General features: G+C 33.6%; 2 protein-coding genes across 2 annotated transcripts in view; one reads left to right on the top strand and one right to left on the bottom strand.

Moving 5' to 3' along the window:
* LOC134852911 (NAD-dependent protein deacetylase sirtuin-2-like) overlaps positions 1-21,524 on the bottom strand; it is a 190,429-nt gene that overhangs the window by 137,847 nt on the left and 31,058 nt on the right. The gene's annotated exons all lie outside the window — the stretch shown is intronic.
* LOC134853145 (uncharacterized) lies at positions 8,481-14,255 on the top strand. Its single transcript, XM_063869097.1, has 6 exons — positions 8,481-8,794; positions 10,716-10,846; positions 11,313-11,468; positions 11,942-12,154; positions 12,500-12,649; positions 14,038-14,255. Exons 1-6 carry the CDS (start codon positions 8,643-8,645, stop codon positions 14,208-14,210), a joined length of 975 nt encoding a protein of 324 aa, XP_063725167.1. The 5' UTR covers positions 8,481-8,642; the 3' UTR covers positions 14,211-14,255.

The following is a 21,524-nucleotide window of genomic DNA, read 5'->3' as shown; positions in this document are numbered from 1 at the left end:
TGAAAGTTTTTTTTTTTACAAAATAATTTTGTTTTCGGCTCAACTGGTGTCTGCTTAAAGATTGTCGGCCGAATTTCCGCTTCGTAAGTTTTGTTTAGCTGCTAATTCGAACTTTAAATGTCTTGCTTAGCATGTTGGCCTAGAATTTCTGTTTGATAAAAATATTCGAATTTTAGTTGTCTTGCTTAGCTTGTTTGCCTAGAATTCCTGGTTGATAAAAACAGGTAGTATGAAATTGTATTGCATTGGTTTTTTGAATTCATATTTTTTAGACGATTTGGAAAATTTAATCACTTTTTGCAAAGTTATTTTTTACTCAAAAACGGATCATTTTTTGTCGAAAAAGGGTTATGAATAGAAAGACCACCTACACTTTTGTTCTCGATAGAACTGATACCTAGAAAAACCAAGGTCGTAACCAATGAATTTTTTGGTGAACGAAGAACAGCGAGTGAAGAAAGTCGAAAACTGAAAGATCGAAACAAAGTACACAAATTGTTCAGGCGCCGTTTTAAAGTTGATTTTTTATTGTTTCATTTTGCGTATTTTATGACATTGAATTCTGCTTTTAAATACCGAAACTTATGGCAATTCGTTATTCTTTGTAGACTTGTAATTTCCGATAATTACGATTAATTTACGTATAAAACGAAATGTTGTCAATCAGCCAGCTACCCGAAACCGATCTGCCTCAGAACCGAAACGAGGCAGAAATAACTTTTGTGTCCCTGCATACTCTGCCCTCTTTTCTGCTTTATCCCCTTGTATACAGCCTTCAAAAAAACCTGTTGGGGAATATCTGACAGATAGTTTTGACTTTTTTTCGTTTTCTTAAAACTAGCCTACTAAATTTGAATCCATTTAAAGGAACGGCTTTGAAAAATTTCCATCCCTAAGCCACTACGCCTTACGCCCAAACTTTTTTACAGAGTTATAGCCCTTTAGAATAGTCAAATTTTTGAATGTTGTTTAACCGTTTTTTGAATCTTATTGACTTTTCTTAAAAACTAGCCTCTCAAACCTGAGGTTGTGAGTTCAATGTAAGTAACACGTAGGGTAAGCTCCCTTGCTTAAATGGCCACTCCTATATTCTAAACACAAAAAGTTATCGTTCTCGGAAAGTCGCTTTTTTGATTTTTTGAGCCTTTTTTGAAATTTTTTTTGAATGTTATCGAAAAGTACCCTCCCAGATTTGAGAGTTTTGGTTCAACCCAAAGAACGGGTTGTGGGAGCTCTTTTGCATACGAGTCCACAAATTTTGTGACCCTCGAAAAAGTTTTTGTAAGTTTTGGTTTTTTGACCGTTTTTTGAAGTTTCCGAGAACTACCCTGCCAAACCTGTTTTTTTTTTGGATTTAATCAAAATTACAGGTTGGGTGAATCTCTTCTGCGTAAGCGGATACGCCCAAATTTTTAAAACTTAAAGCTATGCTTCTTGGAAATGTCATCTAATTTTTTGAACGTTTTTTTTTCGATTTTCTCAAACACTATGCTGCCAAATCTGATATCATAAGTGTAATCGACAAAACAGGTTGTTGGCAGCATACCTTGAGACGCCAAGTTTTTTTTTTTCATAAAAAAGTTATGACCTTCACACACGTATTCATTTTGAAACTTCGTCTATTTTTTATTTTTTTTTTTGAATTACGCGAAAACCACCATGCCAATGTTCATGGTAAGTATTCAATCGAGAAACTCGTTTTTGGAAATAATCTCTACTTTAGCGACGACGAACTGATTTTTGCAGTAAAAATTTCTAGCTTTCGAAAAGTCAATCTTTTGATTTTTGAATTTTTTTGAATCAAATCTGAGATGAAAAGTTAAATGGAAAGAAGCGTTCGCGCGAATTGTTCCTGCAGAAGCGGCTACTCCTTAATTTTTTTAAAAAGAATTGTTATGTTGGAAAAACATCAAAATCTTTAAACTTTTCCTTCTTACTTATATTAGTAAAGAGACAACTAAGGAACGCGCTTCGTACCGCAACAATATAAAAGACTCAAAAAAACGTTAAAAACGTACCCCCAGTTTTTGCTTGGCCTAGGTATGCTTAATCGAGAAATACGAATATTTTCGTTTCCCTAGTTTTTTCAACATTTTTGATTTTTCTCGACTGAGGTTTCTCTATGATTGTACTGTATCTCAAGTGGTGCGAAGCTCTGCTTCGCCTCTCTATTTAACTTTTTTCTTCAAAAAAACGGTAATAAAACAATAAGGCTTAGGTTATGTTGGTGAAATCAGATCATTTTGCGTATTTCGAAAAACAACATTTTCTTATGCTTTTGTCGGAAAAAATCGAACTTCAAAGCTTAAGAGCATTTTTTATGTGACAGCAGTTTGTTTCTGGTCTGACGGTGTCGACTCAAATTTTGCTCTGTGTTTGTATGTTAAATACTTTTAAGGCTGTTCATAAATATCATCAGAAATAAACGTTTGGAAGTGTTTTATAGAAGTTTTTCACTTTTGATTCATTTTTTTTCCAACTTAATTATCAAAAAATTTGTTCAGATTTTGTCAGATTCTGTTCACTATCTTGTACCGCAATGTTCTTCATGTTCAAAGCTAACAACAGGCAAAAATAACATAAAAATGATAAAAATTTGATTTCAGAAATTTTCTAACTCAATATATTTAGCAATTTTTTGAAACGCATAACTTATACATAATCGGGCCTTACGCTTTGCGATTTGTTACCGCTTTGCGATTTGTTAAAAACTTGGGACCGCCAAAATTAGTGTGTTCCAAGTTTTTACTTGCAAAATTGCGTCTATTTATATTTGGTGCCACTTTTGCTGAACTACATTGGCAATTTGTTAGCATATGTAGCTGCTGTGTTCGTGACTAGTGTTTGGCGGTGAACAAGCGTGCGTGGCTGTGAGTAGTGCGTGGAATTCAAAATCTCTTGATTGCAGTAAATTGCAGATCGAATCCTGGATCTAGTCGAATATTAGCTAATTCGAGGCTTATTTCTTTTTTTTTCTTATTGCATTTTCTAGAGCTGCTTTTTGTCAAGTTATCGATAGTGTTTGCGAAGCCAAGCTTCGCCTCTGTGTTCGATTGTTAAAAACTTAAGAAGAAAAGCCTGAAAAAGTTAGAAGATTCCTAGTTTATGTATAAAATAGATATTGAATTTCAATGTTTATAAAATTTCTTCACTATGCGTTGTGTTAAATCATTTTTCAATGTCTATCAAAGACGTTTTTGAAAGCGGTGACATATTTGGAGTATAAAGACAAATTTAATTTGCCAGTCTTAGAGTTTTGTTCGCTCGAGAAATGCTATCTAGATCTAAAAGTATTCATCTTCCAGCAATGTTTTTTGAGATTTTCAATTCAAGAAAACTGACACAAGCCATTTGATTTAATTCTTTTTCTCATTTTAATATTTTATGGTAGTTTCAGCGCAGAATTTTTTTGATTTTGCGAACGTTTGATTTTACCCGTTAAATTGAAAATGTTGTCTTCAAAATTGCAACCAACTTGACTGGAATCGATTTCAACGTAAGGGAGGATTACAATCAGATTAGACAGCTTTAAACTATCAATCTTAACAAAATCGGTATAGCGGAGCTTGATGTTTTCAATTTAGAAATGTACGTTTGAAATGACGGCAACAGGATCCCACGGTATGCTCCATATCTTGAACCAACTAATTGTAAAATAAAAAAAGTTGTTTTAGCTTGCTTTTTTGAACCAATATTGTTTCGTTTTAAACTTACTCAGAGAAAAATTGTTTCCTTCCGATCCCCCTTAGTAATATTTTGACAGTTGCAAAGTTTCTCTAGAAATATTCACTATACGTGATTACATAACAAGCAAATCTTAATGATGAATAAAAATTAATTAAATGCCCGGGTTGACCAAAACTTCTTATCATACAATTTCCATATATGAGAAACTTCTTGTCATACAATTTCATACAATTCCATACGTACAGAAAATTGTATGAAAACTCTATGATAAGCATTTTTCCATATATGAAAATTGTATGATAGGTGTTTTCCCATAAACCATAAATTTTTGATTTTTTTCTTTCTAAATTTAGTATCTGAAAAAATTTAGGTTGTAGTTGCAACCGAACACAAGTGACAAAGACATTGGTTACGCAAAACACCAAAGGTTGGACGGTCTAGCATTTACAATGCATAGAAAACTCCCTGATAATGGGCTGTCTTTCACAATTGATATAACAAAAGTAACAAACTTTTATTTTTTGGCAAAATTTTTTAATGATGATTATATTAAATTTTTGAATTTGCAAATTATCAGACATTGATCAAGGCGTACATTAACACCCCATACAAAAGAAAGAGGAATTTTCAGCGTTTTTGAAAAAAAAAATTAAGTGAAAAGAAAATAAAAGCCAATTTTATCGTATCCAGGACTACGTTATGCACACAAAATATTAAATTTTGCATGCAAAAATTGTTTTTTCGAAAAATGTTTGTTTGCGAACGAAAATCGATTTGCGGTTGAAAAAAAAACAAAAAAAAATTTTGGGCTAAATTCTCAAAATTACTTCAGTCGCCACCAAAAAAATGCCAGTCATACAATTTCCATATATGGGAATTGTATGATAAGCATTTTTTTCAAAAAACGAAAACCTCAGTTTTTTATCACCAGATTGTTTTATTAGAATCAAACAGCCACAGAAATGAATCTATACCAGTTTTCAACCATTTATAGAAATTGTATGAAAATTGTATGACAAGCATTTTCCCACACACTTGATGTATGGAATTGTATGATAAGCATTTTCGGTGTATGGAGGTCAACCCGGGTGAGAAGTATGAAAATGAACGAAGAAACAACGTCCTCCAACAACTTCCTCTTTGATTTTATTTTTGGCAAAAAAAAATCTTAAACTTTGGAGTATTGTACCTTTTTTTAAAGTTTTTGAAAATCTTTGAAAAGTTGGTTTCGTAATCTTTCTCTTTTCTCTCAATTCGCTTAAGTTTTCCTGTCTGGCTTGAACAGATATAACAACTAATTGGCTGATTGTTATCAAAGTGAGTTTAGGAGATATTGTTTTTTTTGTAGTATAAGAAATCATAATTTCTTTTGAAAATAAATTTTAATCATCCAAAAAGACAATGCTCTCTGATTTGATTTGTTGTTCGATTCACTACCTGTTTCATTCGAGGCATTACCGTTGTGGCGTGGAACATCCGTAGGTGTATAGAAAAACATCCGAAGTTTTCGTGGTATGGAAATTTTCGAGCCAAGCTTGAGCAGTGGTGCCACAAAAAATTTTTACTTTACATCAATATAAACTTTTCAGAATTAAAAAAGTTTCCATTTCGAGGCCAAACTGTGCAGAAGTTTTAAAAGTCCTGGTTTACGTATAGAATAGATTTTTGATATCATTGTTTTATCAGAGTTTTTCACAATGCGTTTTGTTGAACTCTTTTCAAAGTCTATTGAAGACACTCTACACTTTGGCATATTTGGTGTATAAATACTAATTTAAACGGCCAGTCTTATAATTGCAATTTTTTTTCTTTTTGATTTAGTCTTAGTTCTCACTTTAATCGACAAGATTTCAAATATGATCACAATATTTCGAGGCCAAACTGTGCACTGGATAGGCGCACAATTTTGTGTCTGTATGTTCCTGGATTCCTGAGACAAGTCGATAAACCTGTTAAAATTATGTCGGAACGATAAAACAAAATGAAAGAACAAAATAAGAATAAAGGGAGCGTCGTTCTTGCGGAGTTTGCTTACATTTCTCGAGAAGCACAGTTTGGCCTCGTAATGAAGTATCGAAAACCTCCACTCGATACCATTCTTTCTCTTATTTTTCCAACTCCTCATTTATCACCCACCCCTACTTGTTGTAATCGCATAATTTCGCAAACTGGTTCTGTTTAAAGCAGTTTTTCCACGACTTTCTTTTCTTCGTCAATGAGGCGTACTTGAAAGTTTCTCCACACCAATTGTACGGCTTTTTTGCTGAACCGTGTTTGGAGTTCTTCAAGTTGTTTGATCTTTTAATTGTATTTTTTGAGCGATTGTCGAATGTTCTGATTCGAGTTTCTGATGTTCATGATAGATTTTTGATTTGTCTTCAATGTTTGACTGGATGATGTTGCTGCTCCTGCAGTAATTACGTTCGTCTTTTGGAAAGCATGTGTTGTTTGTTTGCTGTGTTGATTGCTCTCTTGATCACTTCCTATGGTGCTAGCATTTTGAAGTTATCGTGTCCTGTAAGGTGACATTACTCATTTATGATATAAAAAAATGATCCCTGACTAGTTTGTCTTGTGACGTTCCAAATTTTGATCTAACTGATTGTGCAGTAAGTGCTGCAGGGAGTGTTTCCAATTATTCATTTCTTTCTTGCGTCCTGTTACAGTGCAAAAACGTTTATATTTCTTTTTTTTTCATTATTTGAAATCATCTCTAGCCATGTCAACTTTTACTTCAGATTCCAACTTAAAACTCCACTCGTGGAATTTTCTGCATGAAACCAGAACTGGTACTTTTGGTGAGACGAGACTACTCGTTTTGGAGTTCAAATTAGTAGAAACTATAGTCGATTTTCGGTCCTCTTTCTTTTCGTTCTTCGTTTCGTACTGTATATTGCAAGTTTAACTCTTAGCTTCCGAGCTGCTATTGCCGCTGCACTCTGCTCCGTTTTCTGAGATTTGCTTCTTGGTGGTGGTTGTTTCAACTGGATCTTCCAATAACAGTTCCGGATTTACGTTCTGTTTCACCTTCACAGCCATAAAAAACGTTTTAGGTAGTTTTTGAATAGTCACAGTGGGTCTGAATATGCTTATGATCAAAATACTGGTTTTCCAATGTCCGTCCAGTATTAGAAAAACTGCTGGCTGTGCCATGTAAAACCTCTAGGAACTCACTCTTTAGGATGTAAAATTACATTGTTAAAACGACAATTTGAAGTGTTTTTCAGTTGTATTTCAATTTATTTTCCTGTGGCTGAGTCAGAGCTATGCGCCAGCAAACTGACATTTAGAATATTTTATATTCAAGAAAATGCCTCTGTGACTTTGGTCAACAGTATGATATAATTTGATTCTATTATTTTTACATAACGATATGAGTTCAAGATTACTGCTTCAACAGTAGCACATTTTGTTGCCTGCCTTTTTGTGCAAAACAAAACTATGCAGTCATCTGCAAATGCTTAGGCTACTCTCTATTGCACTTGCAATCAGCCTAATTTCTTAATCCGCACCGTCTTTTTTTAACCTAAATCGAAAGTAAAAGTGTTCAATGAAAGTGTTCACTTAATTGGAAATTTAACTTTAGCACTGGAAACTGCATAGCATATGTTCTCTGCTTTGTTTGTGGCTAGTTTTGGTGCTTTTTAAGCTTCCGTGGCTGAGTGGTTAGTGTGTGAAACTACCAATCTCTAGGTCGCAGGTTCTAATCTTAGGGGTAGACTAACTTTTACTAATTCGCGGCTTATTTCTAATTTTTATTTATTTTTTACTTTATAGAGCTGCTTCTTGTCGTGTTCTCACAAGTGTTTGCGAAGCGAAACTTTGCCTGTGAAAAATCCTGTAATAAAGCATCTTTTTGTTAATGTCTTCTATTTGTAGTGTGATGAGAGGTTCTCAACGAAAGCTTAAATTTTGAACGTGTTCAACAATTGGGCATTATGTGCACATTCACCAACAACTTTGTTAAAATTGATATAAAAATAATAGGAAAATAAGGTTTTCGATTTCATTTTAAAAAATTCATTCTTTTTAGTTTGCCAAAAAACCAAATAAAAGTAACATAAAAATATTCAAAAAAACACAAACTTTTCGTCTTTGTTTTTTTATCATTTTCAATTTTAAAATTTTTTTCCTCGTAATTCGTCAAAAATTTGAAAAATTAATTTTACAGGGTTGAAATTAAATTTCGCGGTTTGAATGAAGCGAGCAAGGAGGCTCGTTGTTCTATTTTAATCTGCTTGATCGATTTCTTTGTTCAAAATTGGACTGAACATCAAATCGTTCAAAATGTTTTTGTCGACACCGTTCTTAAAAATAGTTTTAATCACGTTTGAAAGCGCGTTGATATAATATATCAATCAATATAGTCTGATGATTTTTTGTGGTGCCTGATTTTGCGTACAAAAAAGTAGAAAATTTGTAGCATACCCGAAGAAAATTAGCCGGGACATAAATTTATTCGTTGATTTCCAAACGCAATACAGAAACCGTTCTTTTGAATGTAATTTTAGAATTTTTGGTATCCAGCAATCTTTATAAGCTGATTATAATCTAGTTTTTCATTTTTTTCTTATACCAAATAGAAGGTAGTTGCATGATGTTAACTGTTGCCTTATAAAGGTACATTTGATCAATGGTTCATTCTGTAGCTAGTGTTTTGTTGAAACACCACGTCTTTAAAAGAAACAAAACTTATTTGCTACGGAAATAAATCTTTAGTCATAATACTTGTTTAGTTTTTGCTACTTCAATTATACGCAAAACAAACTTGGTATTTAGGCGTAGCCCATTTATTTACCAGTCTTTATTTTGAAACGATTTTCACGGACTTTGAAACTGAGTAATATACTGATTGATTATAACATTTTGGCTACCAACTTTATTGAACTTTGTTACTGATTTTTTGCGTTTTCTATTGACGAAATTTTGCAAATTCGATTTCAAACATTTTTAAAATGGGAAGTTTGAGAAGAGTAACATCCGGAGCTATTGTCGTTCTTAACATACTCAGTTGTGTCCTGATGTGGGTGTGTGTGTTCTCCAAATCTGATTGGGTGAAAGAAATCAGAGCAGATGAGAGTCCCTTCATTAACCGACAGCAATATGGGTACATAATTATTTTTAACGAATCGAAGTATGTGTTAACCAGGAAATTATCTGGAGTTTCTCGTGGGTGTGACAACACAATTGATAAATTCTGTACAAAAAATTTGTCGACAAAACTTTCAAAATGTTTGCCTGCCATATTTGAAAAGTGGATAATGAACAAGTATTTTTTCGAATTCATGCAAAAATTAGGGTGGGCATCAAGTATTTTCAAAAAAAAAAAAAACAGGCCAAAAAGCGTTTTTAGGCACTTTTTTGGAAAATTTTGACCAAAATTTTTTTTTTCGGCTCGCACCTCCCCCCTCAAATTTAGTATATATTGGCGCCGATGGCGCCTTTTGAAAATTTTTAAAACTCGATCAGCAAAAAGTAGACATCTCAAAACAGTACAAAGGGCGGACCAGTGGTGGTTATTTTGGATATTTTTTATCTAATAATTGCGAAATTTCTTACTTATGATCATTTTTCAGTTTTTCTTTAAATTCTGTTTTTTTTGTAAAGAAAAACTTTGTTCACGTGAGTATTCGCAAGTAAGAAGGTTACGTTTTTTAGGTTGCTTTATTATTGAGTTCAATTTTAGAAAATTTGATGCAGTTTTCGAGCTGTTGACTTGTAGATGCACAGCTGGCATAGAGGTAACATCCGATATTTGTATGTTGAAGGCCGATCTTTTAAAGCATGGTTTTGATTGGTTGAACCCACCCCTTCTTAGTATTTTGTGTTTGTTTTCGGTTTCGCCCGAACGGTTTTGTCGGTTCAAAAAAATTCAGCTTAATCGCTTCATGTTTTGTCGTTTGAAAATACAAAATAACCAGCCTATTTTCGCTACCTCTAAATTTGTATGACAATTTTGTCACTAGGGTCCTCTGTCCGAGTAATATAGGTTAAATAATTGCGCTTAGCATTTTTCTCATAGCCTAATCAGCACAGTTATTTTTTTGTCTCAGTATTACTTTTATTCAAAACAAAAAAAAAACAAGCTTTAAATTTCATCGAGGCTCTTTTTTTCAAACTTGTTTTGTCCAAATTTTCGTCGGACGGCTTATGAGGTCATTTCGTGATGTATCTGCTTCGACTCTGATTCAATCAATGATCTGGATTTTTAGCAGGTTAATTGACAGTTTCTAACTTGGTCGCAGTTGCTGCTTCGAAGATGAGATTAATTATTCTGAACCTTTTCAAACTTTAGTGCGTTAGATTTTGTCCTACTTAGAGGGACATTTAGTTTCTCCAGATGTGAAAACTTGCTTTTGTTTGATTTTTCGGTGGTTTTCTGCCCGTTTTTTTTCTAGGTAACCAATTTGAAAACTAAACATGTGCGTTTATCTGACAGTTTGTTAGATTCGTAACTTTGAAACCAATTTTCAGAGTGATTTGAACAAACTGCAATTTGTTATTTTATTAATGCTGTGTGGCCAGATTTTCAGTACTCAGTACTTAAATGTTCAGACTATCGTCACGGCAAGAATACATGCCGAAGACATTGCTTTGCCTGCTGATTGCTTTGATCATGTGATTTAATTCAATTTGTATGCTTTTGTCTGTCTCTGGGTGAAGCAATTTAAATGTCATCAGCATACCGGGAGTTCAAAGTTACCATGAACGTTTTAAGAGCAAGTTGAAGTTTTGTAGTATTTAAGTTTGCTGAAAACCAGTTTTTTTAACACTGAGATTTTTTTCTGTGTTTTCAGATTTAGTTCAAGTCACGACTGAAATAGCTGTAAAATGATATACCAGTTGTAGTGCCTGTTTTTGCGTGGATTGCAAAACGAAAAAAGATAAGAAAAAAAGTAAAACACACCCGAATACAAAGTTCCTCCACGTTTTTCAACAGGTCGAAACAATTATGCTTCAAATTGAGAAACCAATTTTGTATAAAGTTCCACTTTTTCACACTACCATTAGCTTTTTTATGGTTTTAGCTTTAGTGATCTATGGAGTGAAATGCGGGAAGTAAGAAGTGCTGACCTGTGGCGACTGCACTTTGACCCCGACTGGTCGCGAGGGGGGTCAACATACAATGTCGGCAGGAATATTCCACTCGCCCCTAGAGGTACGTCGTTCTTTTTTAAATGCGACGTTTACTCGTTAGCTTGTAGCTCAAGGTTGAGGCAAAATTTTTCAGCCCAGGAAAAAATTATAATGCTCGAAATTCTTAAGAAGGTAAATCACAGTGTGGTTCTCCCTATAGAGCTGAACAGCTCGTATTGTGGTTTACTCTGTAGAGGATAAACAAGCCTTGTCTTAAATGACAAAAAGTTTCTTTGTTGCGCTATTTTCCAACTCTGGAGACTTTTTCCCACTCTGAAGACATTTTTTCCCCACTTTGGAGACATTTTTATTGATCAAAATTGCAATAAAACTTCGAACTACAGTAGTCCTATTATGCGCGGTCCTTCAAGAGTTCCTTACAAACAGCCAATTTATTTCGGATTTAAGTTGTCCAATTTTTTTTCCCGATAAATCATTTTTTCTGCTAGCTTAAACGTTTCAAAATATCAGGACAAAACTCATTCCAGATCCTCAACTGACTATTGGCGTTGTGTTCCTCGTCATTGGGTGTTTCATACCCCTAGTCCAGATAGTCCTCCTCTCCACACAACTGGCTCTCGGCCCAGTATCCCTCAGAAGTCGAGCCTGGGATGTGATTGAATTTTGGGTCTCAATCAGTGCTCGTTAGTTAATCTATAGTTATAGTGTTTTATAATTTATCTATCGGTTGTAGGTTATAACCAATAATAGAAAAGACTGCTCAAGAATAAAAAACAAATACTTCAATCTGATTTTAGAACAAAAACAAAACGGTCAATAAATTTGGTCAATAAAAGTGTTTAAACGTTTTTGCCAGCTTTAAAATTTTAGCTACTTGAAAAAAACTGTTTTTTAATTTCTATATTTTTAATTTCTAATTGGACTTTTTCCTGGTATCATTGCAGGAGCGGATTTAAGGGGGAGAGGGGGTTGGTTTTTCCCAAGAAATGGACCCTACTGAATACCAATGGTCCGATCCCCTTTGGATATCTTTCACTTTGTTTAAAGGGAGCCTTCGGCACCGGTTTTCTTGTACTTGATTATAGTTTTTTTTCAAAACTGAAGATGTTTTTTGTTTTTGTTTAGATCAATAAAAATATTTAAAATTTTTTCCTAGTTCTGACGGTGTCAATCGGATCAGGATTAACAGTGAGCTACATGCTTGAAAACTTCTCCTTCGACGTGTACGGGCCATCTTTTTACATGCTGTTCATCGCTCTTTCAATGCTAATTCTCTCCAGCTTAATCTCAGCTGTCAAAATCTGCACCTCACCCAAAATCACCAAAGCCCAAATGCAACGAGCAGGGGGGCATGTCAGGAACTATCCAGGTCAGTTGTGTTGTTATTGCTGTTCTTGTTGCTGATGTGGTTATTGATGTTTTGGCCCGATCATTTGGTTAACCGGGTAAGTTGAGAAACCAGCCAGTTATGTAAAAAGTAATTGGAAATCTTTCAAAAGGATTTTTTGACAAAAATCTTCATAAAGTAATGTCAATTTATGGATAAATATAAAAGAAAAGAAAATAAAGATTTCAGTTATTAGATTCTTGTAAATTGCAAGCAAATTATACCAGTTAGCAGAAAATTAGCCCAAAAGTAAATTTTGAGCAAACTGACATGAAAAAAATTATAATCAACCATAAGTGTAGCAACTGTTTATCATGTTGCATGTAGGCGGCAATGCGATGATGATGAGTTCAGGAAACAATCGGCCGCCGTTGTCTGCGACAATTGGAAGCAGATCGGGTACCCTGGATAGAAACAGAGGCGGGGGAGGAGGTGGAGGTGGAGGTGGGAATAACGACTACTACCTTCCACCCACCAGTAACTACAAAAAATAACACTACAAATAAATCAATAGTCTTAAATATCGATCTTAAATATCCGTTTTGTCAACACTTATTGCGCTTGCGATTAGCAAGCTTTATCAAACTGGAATATAGACTTTTTTCGGACTAACAATTTCTTAAACAGAATCACTTGAATCGCTTGTATCTTGGTTCAAAATTAATACAAACTTCTATGCGTTCCCGACCAACTTAGCCTGGAGATAACGAATATGCCTGGGACGGCAAAAGTACAGGTTCGAATGTGACCAGGATGTTTTTTTTTTCAAACGGGAAAGATTCTGTTTCAAATGAAATGTCGGCCAATTATTTGTCTATTTATCTGCTATTGGCTTAGTTGTTTTTTCTTGAACTCGTTTTTGTTGCTGCGCGCTTTTATTTTAATGTTGCTTTTAGGGTTTGATGTACTCCTAAAATTTGTAAAAGTCGGCTTAGTGACCTCATTTTGAGTTGTTTCAAGGAAAACACCATTTTAATGCTCGGTTCCGCATTTTTAAGTTGGTTGTGTCCTTGCCACTCGGTTTGCTATAACTTCATTTTTGTTGTTCGTTTTGGAGTTGTTTCACTAACTTTTAGTTTGTTTCCTCGAAAAATACTCCTCCAAAATCCAAATTTTTGCTTTCAATGAATAAAAAAGATCCAAAAATTGTCCTGCGTTAGCGGCTCTGCTCAAATGTTTTGCACATTTAAGGTTTTGGCCCTCGGAATAGTCAAATTTTTAATTTTTGACTGTTTTTGTTTAAAACGCTTGACATTTCTCGGGAAATAACCCCCCCCCCCCCAAAAAAAAAAAAATTAATATGTTGAGTTCAATCAAATTTACAGGTTCAATGAATCTTTTCTGTACAAGCGGCTACGCCCTAAATTTTTATAAAAAGCTATGATTCGAAGTGGAACTCTTTGGATGGTAATGTGGCCAACTGACCGCCTTTTTTTATTTCTATGTTTTACAGAGGGCTTCTCTACGCTGTTTCAAATTAAAATATGATCAATTCGCACCGCCAAAACAGTCATGAACTCAATTAGAAACAATAACCAGCCAACCAGTAAACAATATTCGATGTAAAACAAACACTGATTAATTTGATTTATTGTTCACAGCCAATCAAAATATTGCAATCAATGAGCAAGAAATAAATGCAAAAATTTTTGAAAAGAAGCCAGGTGTAACACGATTAGCTGGTTGTTGAGCAAGTAGCGCAAACACAAGATATGATGATAAAAAGTTTTAAGTTCGTACAGGTTCTTACAACCAGCTAAAAAATATACCAAAACAAATCAGTTCAAAACAAAAAAAGTTATGAACTAATTGCAAAAAACTGTCCCCATCATGAATATAGCAGCTTTTAATTACTTTGCGCGTAGGCGGCAATGCCATGATGATGACTTCAACAAACAATCGACCCTTGTCTTCGGCAAGTGGAAGCAAATCGGGTACTCTTGATCGAAACAGAGGCGGAGGAGGGGGAGGGGGAGCAGGGAACAACGACTACTACGCACCAAACGCCAACAACTACAACAACCAATACTACAAGTAATTGAACGGTTAAACTCAAATAATTTTGGTTGTGCTTGAATTTATAGATAATCAAAAAAAAATTATTTTTTTTACTGTGAAGAATTTTTAGAATCAAAAAAATTTCCAAGCTCCTCCATAAGGCATAATAAAGACCCCTTATGTGAATGTGATCAGCGCTTCAGCGCCGCATGCGAGCCTTGCAAAACAAAAATACCAAAATTTATTTTTAAGGGCCTGAATATATAGCTGCAAACCATCGCTCAAACTTATTGTACATTGACGCCAAAGAATTTTTTTAGGATTGGTAGCTCAGAATTGGATGTCGTACAATACTAAAGAAGGGGTACCCTTTTGGATGATAAGCTTGTCAGATTAGCTGGTTTCCCGGCAAGTAGCGGAGAAAGTTCCGACCTCATACATGAAAAACTTAATGAAACTTGTGCCTTTGTTTTGCGTGGCGTGATGTTTGGAATCTTGGAAGCTTAAATTTTAGCTCAATTATTCATAGTCGACTTTATTTGTCTTCTAAAAGTAAATTCCAAAATAAAATTAGCTTTTTTTTTAAATCTTCAAATTTGTTTCTATTGACAAAAAAGTGCTGAATTAGACTTCGCAAAAATATTTTTCCGGAGTAAAGCTAAGGCTTTCACGGCTCAATTTATTGCTCTTCATCTAACAAACGCCACTTGCTTCAGGACTGAATATGATTACACAGCAAAAAAAGTCGAACTTTTTTCTCAGCTGATTATGAAACTTGATTTTGAGTGGAAAAAATTTAAGTAGCAAACCCAAAGACAAAGGTCCACCGCAGTCTCCATTTTCAGTTATCGGAGAAATAAATAAAAAAACCAGATTTCAAAAAGTAATAAGTTCAACTATATCGAACTTGAGATAATCAGAGTCCTTCGTTTGTAATCTTCATCTAATTCCACTGCAATTCTTACCTCATCAGATTGATACCAAAAAAAAACAATGTGCGCTACTTACTTTTCGAAAAAAACCATAAAATGTTTTTAAGTTTCCCCCTTTTAACACGGTATTACCTCTAAAAAACTGATTCTATCAGGGCAAAGCTCTAAATTTTTTGGCTGCCTCTAATAGTTTATAATAGTAATAATCATAATAATGATAATAATAATCATAATAATAATCATAATTATATTAATCATAATAATCATAATAATCATAATCATAATAATCATAATATTAATCATCATAATAATAATAATCGTCATAATCACAATAATCATACTAGTAGTAATAATAAGAGTGAATTAAACCGGCAAGGCGAGGATTAGTTGCTCATAAAATTTGATAACAATGTTAGTAAAATAAACTTAAAAACCATGACTCTGGATAAATCGAGTGTTTAAATGTTTGTAGTTTGTCAGCCAATAACAGGTTCAGACTCTTTCTAAAGGTTACAGGTGCCTAAAAAGGGATCGGATCCAGGCAAGTTGTTTGATCTCGCGAGCGTGTTTGACATTTCTGCGACACGGTAAAAGAAATGTTCACTAAGTCTGCTCCGTGTTATCCTTGGCATTCTCAAAAACGTCTTGTTTCCCGTTCGATTTGAATCAGGGCCAATGTCGAGTATCCCAAAAATTTAATGGCAACACGTTATTGAGAACGTTATTCAGGAATATCAATTGTTTTCAGATAACGTCTGTGAAATTGGCAATAGTTTGATTTTATTTAAGTAAAAAACATAATCCTCATCATTCAGTTCATGTTTTCTGTAACACCATTTTATGCATCTTCGTTGAAATTTTTTATTCGCTTACATTAGTTTTCAGCCGCAAACTAAACTGAAGATTGTTGATAATATGCAACTTTTGAAAAACGATACCCGAACATAGCTACTCAATGAGTTTGGTGAAGATCTTCTGATGTAATTAAATTCGAGTATGTTTTTTCGTACCTTGAAGTTTTTGTGCGACTACAAAAATATTTCAAGTTTAGATGCCCAGTTGCCCAGTGGATTCTTTTTTGAATAATGCTAGTCACCCAATTATTATAGTATAAAATTGCATGACTAGTTTTTCCTAACTGAAAAATATGTCAACATTTTTTGTGAACTTTTTTGTCTTCAAAATCAGTTTTCATACCATTACTTTTAAATTACTCAAATTAAAAACATTACATTTACAACATACTCCAGTTTAATTTATCAATTTTTTGTTAAAGTAAATGAAAACGCTATTTAGAAAAAAACTGCAAGTTAATCAATTTTTGAAGTATATACTTGTATTTATGTTTTTCCATTAGTTCCATCTGTGAAAATGGATGATAAGCTTTTTCTTTGTTTGGAGGTCAACACGGGAAGCTACGCGTGTAGGTGTGAAAATTAGGAAAGTCTCTAAAAAATTTCTATATGAATTTTCACTTGTAGGAGCAATCCACAGCAAATTTCTTTCTAAAAAAATCAGATGATTTTAACTAAACTTGTTAAACATTGAAATAGCCGTTTTGGTAGCAATTTTTTCTTACTGCATACTCTGTAGTTTCAGCGCTTCTTTGTCTCTTTGGATGATTTTTATGACGCGTCTCTTGCTTCGCCAAACTTGCAAAGAACGTGCTTTTTTCACAAAAATTTCTGGTTTCCAAAGCTTACCTAAATGTCAAGAAAAAACTTGGGGATTTTACTTAAATCTGTGTCCGTGATAGTTTCTGAAGCGATAAAGCTGCACTAGTTCTTTAGTTGATTCCGTTTTCACTGACTCTTTTTATTGTCTATAGAACTGTCTATTTTCACAGTTTTTTGTTTTGCAATGATAATATTGTTTCAATACTCCAGTTTTCAGAATTTACTGCTTTTTGATGCATTTGAAAATAATTTGCTGAGAAAAAACTGCATTCCGGTATTTCACCTCGAAACGAGGTGCTCACTCTATGTCGAGATTTCATTGGGTCGAATTGCTCACTTTATGTTTGACTTTCAAGCAAAAGGTCGAGCAAAAATTCAAAACGTATCTCGAGCACGGTCAAAACATACCTCGAGCACGGTCGACACATACCTCGAGAACGGTCAAAACATACCTCGAGCGCGGTCGAAGAATACCTCTAGCACGGTCGAAACAAACCTCGAGCACGGTCAAAACAAGCCTTGAACACGGTCGAAACACACCTCGAGCATGATCGAAACATGCCTCGAGCACGGTCGAAGTATATCGCGAGCACGGTCGAAGAATACCTCGAGCCTCGAGCATGGTCGAAACACACCTCGAGCACATTCGAAACACACCTCGAGCACGGTCGAAACTTGCCTCGAGCACGGTCGAAACATGCCTCGAGCACGGTCGAAATATATCGCGAGCACGGTCGAAACATACCTCGAGCACGGTCGAAACATACCTCGAGCACAGTCGAAGCATACCTCGATCACGGTCGAAGCATGCCTCAAGCACGGTCGAAATATATCGGGAGCACGGTCGAAACATACCTCGAGAACGGTCGAAACATACCTGGACAACGGTCGAAGCATACCTCGAGCACGGTCGAAACACACCTGGAGCACGTTCGAAACATGCCTCGAGCACGGTCGAAATATATCGCGAGTAGTAGATGTTGGAGCTGAAGTGGGGGGCGGGTGCATGGCGGACCCCATGTATTAAGATACGTTATAGATCTCCGGTCCGCCATGCTATGTATTAAGATTGGGTATAGAGTCTACAATGTATTAAGATAGGGAATACCGATGGTAAGGTTTTATGGTTTGTGTGATGGTAAGATAATGGTAGGAAAATTGTAATTTTTTTTGGTTTTTGTGTGGAATGTTTATTTTTTTGGCATGTGTTAACTAATTGGGAACAATTAACTGTTAATTACGTCTAAGTTGTAGAAATAAGATTAGATATTTAGTTTTTTTGTGCATGGTAAGTCAATGGTAAAAGTTTTTGTGCAAAAACATGGAATTTTTATCAAAAAAATTGAAAATTTTTTCAAAAAACTTCAAAACACGATAAGATTAGCTATAATTCTCCCTTAATTTATTGGATAATCTACTTTCTATCTAGTTGAAGCAAAGCTGAAACCTACTGAATTTTCGAAAAAAGTCAAATTTTTGAGAAAAAATAACAAAAATTTCAAGTATTTGGAAAAAATTACAAAAATTTCAAGTAATTGGAAAAAATTGCAAAAACTTCAAGTATTTGAAAAAAATTGCAAAACTTTCAATTTTTGGAAAAAAATTGCAGAAATCTCATAATTTTGGTTAATGTATTGTTGCTTCTAATCTAATTTTAAACATACTTTTGCTTGGTTCAAATTCAAAAAAATCGTCTTCATAACTGATGATTATCTCTCTGTTGCTTCTGCAACATGATTTTCACGTTTTTCCGAAGAAACGTTCTATGTTTTTTAAGGTTATTTTTGCATTCTGCTTAATACATATTTTTGCCATTGAACACCTTTTGCAAGAAAATTAAGTCAGAACTGGAGAATTTAGGAGGAATATAGTATCAATTGAACGAACAATTTGCTGGCAGACATGAAATTAGAACTGATATCGTCTGGTTATTACGATAAAAATTGTAAATGTCTTCCTCAAGGTTCCCTTGTTTAGTTGCTACAGTAAACTATTTAAGCAAAAATACAATTTTTGGGATCAATAACTGTCACGTTTCCTGAAAAATAGTTAATTTTTCATGATTTTCCCTGGAAATGTTTTAGGTTTTAAGGTTACTCTTGATTTTTGCTTAATACATAATTTCGCTATTGAACACCTTTTGCAAGAAAATTTAGTCAGAACTGGAGAATTTAGGTGGAAAATAGTATCAATTGAACGAACAATTTGCTGGCAGAGATGAAATTAGAACTGATAGCGTCTGATTTCTTTTGATAAAAATTGTAAATGTCTTCCTCAGGGTTCCCTTGTTCAGTTGCTACCGTTAACTATTTAAGCAAAAATACACTTTTTGGGATCAATAAATATCACTTTTCTTGTAAAATATTTTTTAACAAACGTTTTTTATTCTTAATTTATAACGGAAATTTTCTCAAAAAAACCCAAGTGAGAAAAAATCGGTGCTAGTTAAAGTATTCAAAAACAAATGTAAGAAATGAGAAAAAAAGTTGCATTTTTACAATTTAAGAACAAATTAGGAGCAGCTCTATTAGTTATAATCTAAAAATCTCCGGAAATAAGCAGAGGAACCTAGTTCCTAACATCTACAATATAAAAATTTCTAAAAGAGCGCGTCTCAAAAAATTAATTTAGCAAAAAAAAAATCAAGTTGCAAAATGGAACAATTGTATAGTTTTCCTAGTTTAAATCAGCAAAAAACGCTATAGTAAAAATAATGAAATGTAGACCTTGAAAGCAATTTTTTGATTTATGATTTATGTATCATCTTCCAAAAGATGTCAGATTGGGTTTGTTTTACAAAAATTATCCTCAAAACAATTGATTTTTCATACAAGGAACCTAATATATCAAATGATAACAAACTTTTCTAATGAATTACCCATAAATATAAACTTTTGAGATTTTTTATGTCGGATTTTTTCTCAAGATATACTTTATAAGCTAAATTTCAGTAAAATTATCTCAAAAGTCCCCATGAATTAATTGGAGTTTCTATCTCATTTTAGCATTTTCTCAGTTTCTGCTTCATCTACTATGTACCGAACGAATCCAATTTGAACAATTTTTTACTTGAAAAATTGAATTTTAGATGGAAAAATGTATCGTTTCAACGAACATTCAACAATCCGAAGCAGAATTAGTACCATAAATCCTTTGCTGAAAGTCTTTCAACAATTTTCTCAACCTCATAACTGTATAATCATGTTTAGAGTCTGAATTTCTTTGTTAGAGTATTTTTTTTAGTTGAGAATGATGTATATCATTATCTTGAAACTTTCAAAGTTTATTTAACAAAAACATATATTTTTTCCAGGTCATTTATCAATTTCTTTTCTGAAATCATCAAAAAAAAACAATAAAAAAGCATAATTCCTGATAAGTCAAACCACATTTTCTGCCTAAAAATTTTTCCTCTCCATGAACACTTTTACAAGCACAAAATAAGAAAACTTTAAAATAGTAACTACACAAAACCTTTCAATTAGTCGATGTTTTACAAATATCCAAGTTTTACAATTTTTAAGCTAGTACTTAACTACTTATTAGCGTATGTTATGCATTTTTACTACAAATTTATCGCAACCCAGTCTCTGCAATCTTGCAACCAAGAAGTTTTTACTGTTGATTAAAGGTTTTTGGATCGAGTTCCATGGAAAGTTTCACGACAATTTGAACTCGATTTTTGCTGTCTTTATCATCAATCAAAACCTTTGAATAATAAAACAAATGACAGTTCCGGTATTGAGGAGAAAACACTGTATAATTTCTAACTAAGTATATCACAACAGTTTAGACTTTTCAGATACAGTAAAAACTAATATTCATAGTGATTTTTATGCTTTTAACAAAAATTAATAATTTTACCTTCTCTTGAAGTGTCTTTGAAGAATGCTGAGCACATAATTTAACATTATGTTGACAATGCTTCTTCTTGATATGATAATTGAGTTCCTCGCTGCTTAAGTATAAAAGTTACAGGTAGAACATTTCAAAACACCACAGGTTCTGCGATGACTTGATGCATCTTTGTGAGTGTATTCTCTGCCACATTCAAGACATGCAACTCTTTCGTTTTTTTAAGTGACCGCATCTCAATAAGTAACGATAGATTGAATGGGAGATTTAAAATAAACCAAATTTTTAGATAAGAAGAGTTGAATAGCCTCAAAAAAAAGAATAAAAGTGAATAAAAACAGCAAACTTATCAACCAATTGTTTTTAACGTGAAATAAAATCAGAAATGATATGCTATTTAGCCTAGCTGAAATAAAAATCATCCAATCTAAACAGGGAGTTTTAAAAATTATCAACCAATCTGAATCGAGCATTAATTATAAGGAAATTTTTATCTTTTTTGATATCAACCAATCAGAATCGAGCTTCAATAGTCATGGAATTTTCAACAAATTTAATGTCAACCGATCAGAATTGAGCTTCAATAGTCAAGGAATGTTCAACAAATTTATTGTCAGCCAATCAAAATTGAGCTCTACTTCTCGTGAATTTTTCAATAATTTTGTTATCGTTTGTAGTTATTGAGGATACCTTCACAGTTGGTATTTGTGGTAACAACCGATCAGAATGAAGTATTCACAATTTTAAAAAAATTTTGTAGATCAGAACCAAATTTTGTTTATAAAAATTCCTAATTGATCATATTTATTGACTTTTTCTAAGATAACTAAGATATTAATATTGATACCTAGGTAAAAAAAAACGAGATTTCTTGTCTGGTTCATTTTGTTT

Source organism: Symsagittifera roscoffensis, chromosome 8, assembly GCF_963678635.1.
Source record: "Symsagittifera roscoffensis chromosome 8, txSymRosc1.1, whole genome shotgun sequence".
In the NCBI taxonomy this organism is placed as follows: domain Eukaryota; kingdom Metazoa; phylum Xenacoelomorpha; order Acoela; family Convolutidae; genus Symsagittifera; species Symsagittifera roscoffensis.
Note: the sequence above shows the minus strand (reverse complement) of the source record. Positions and strands in the feature narration are given on the sequence as shown.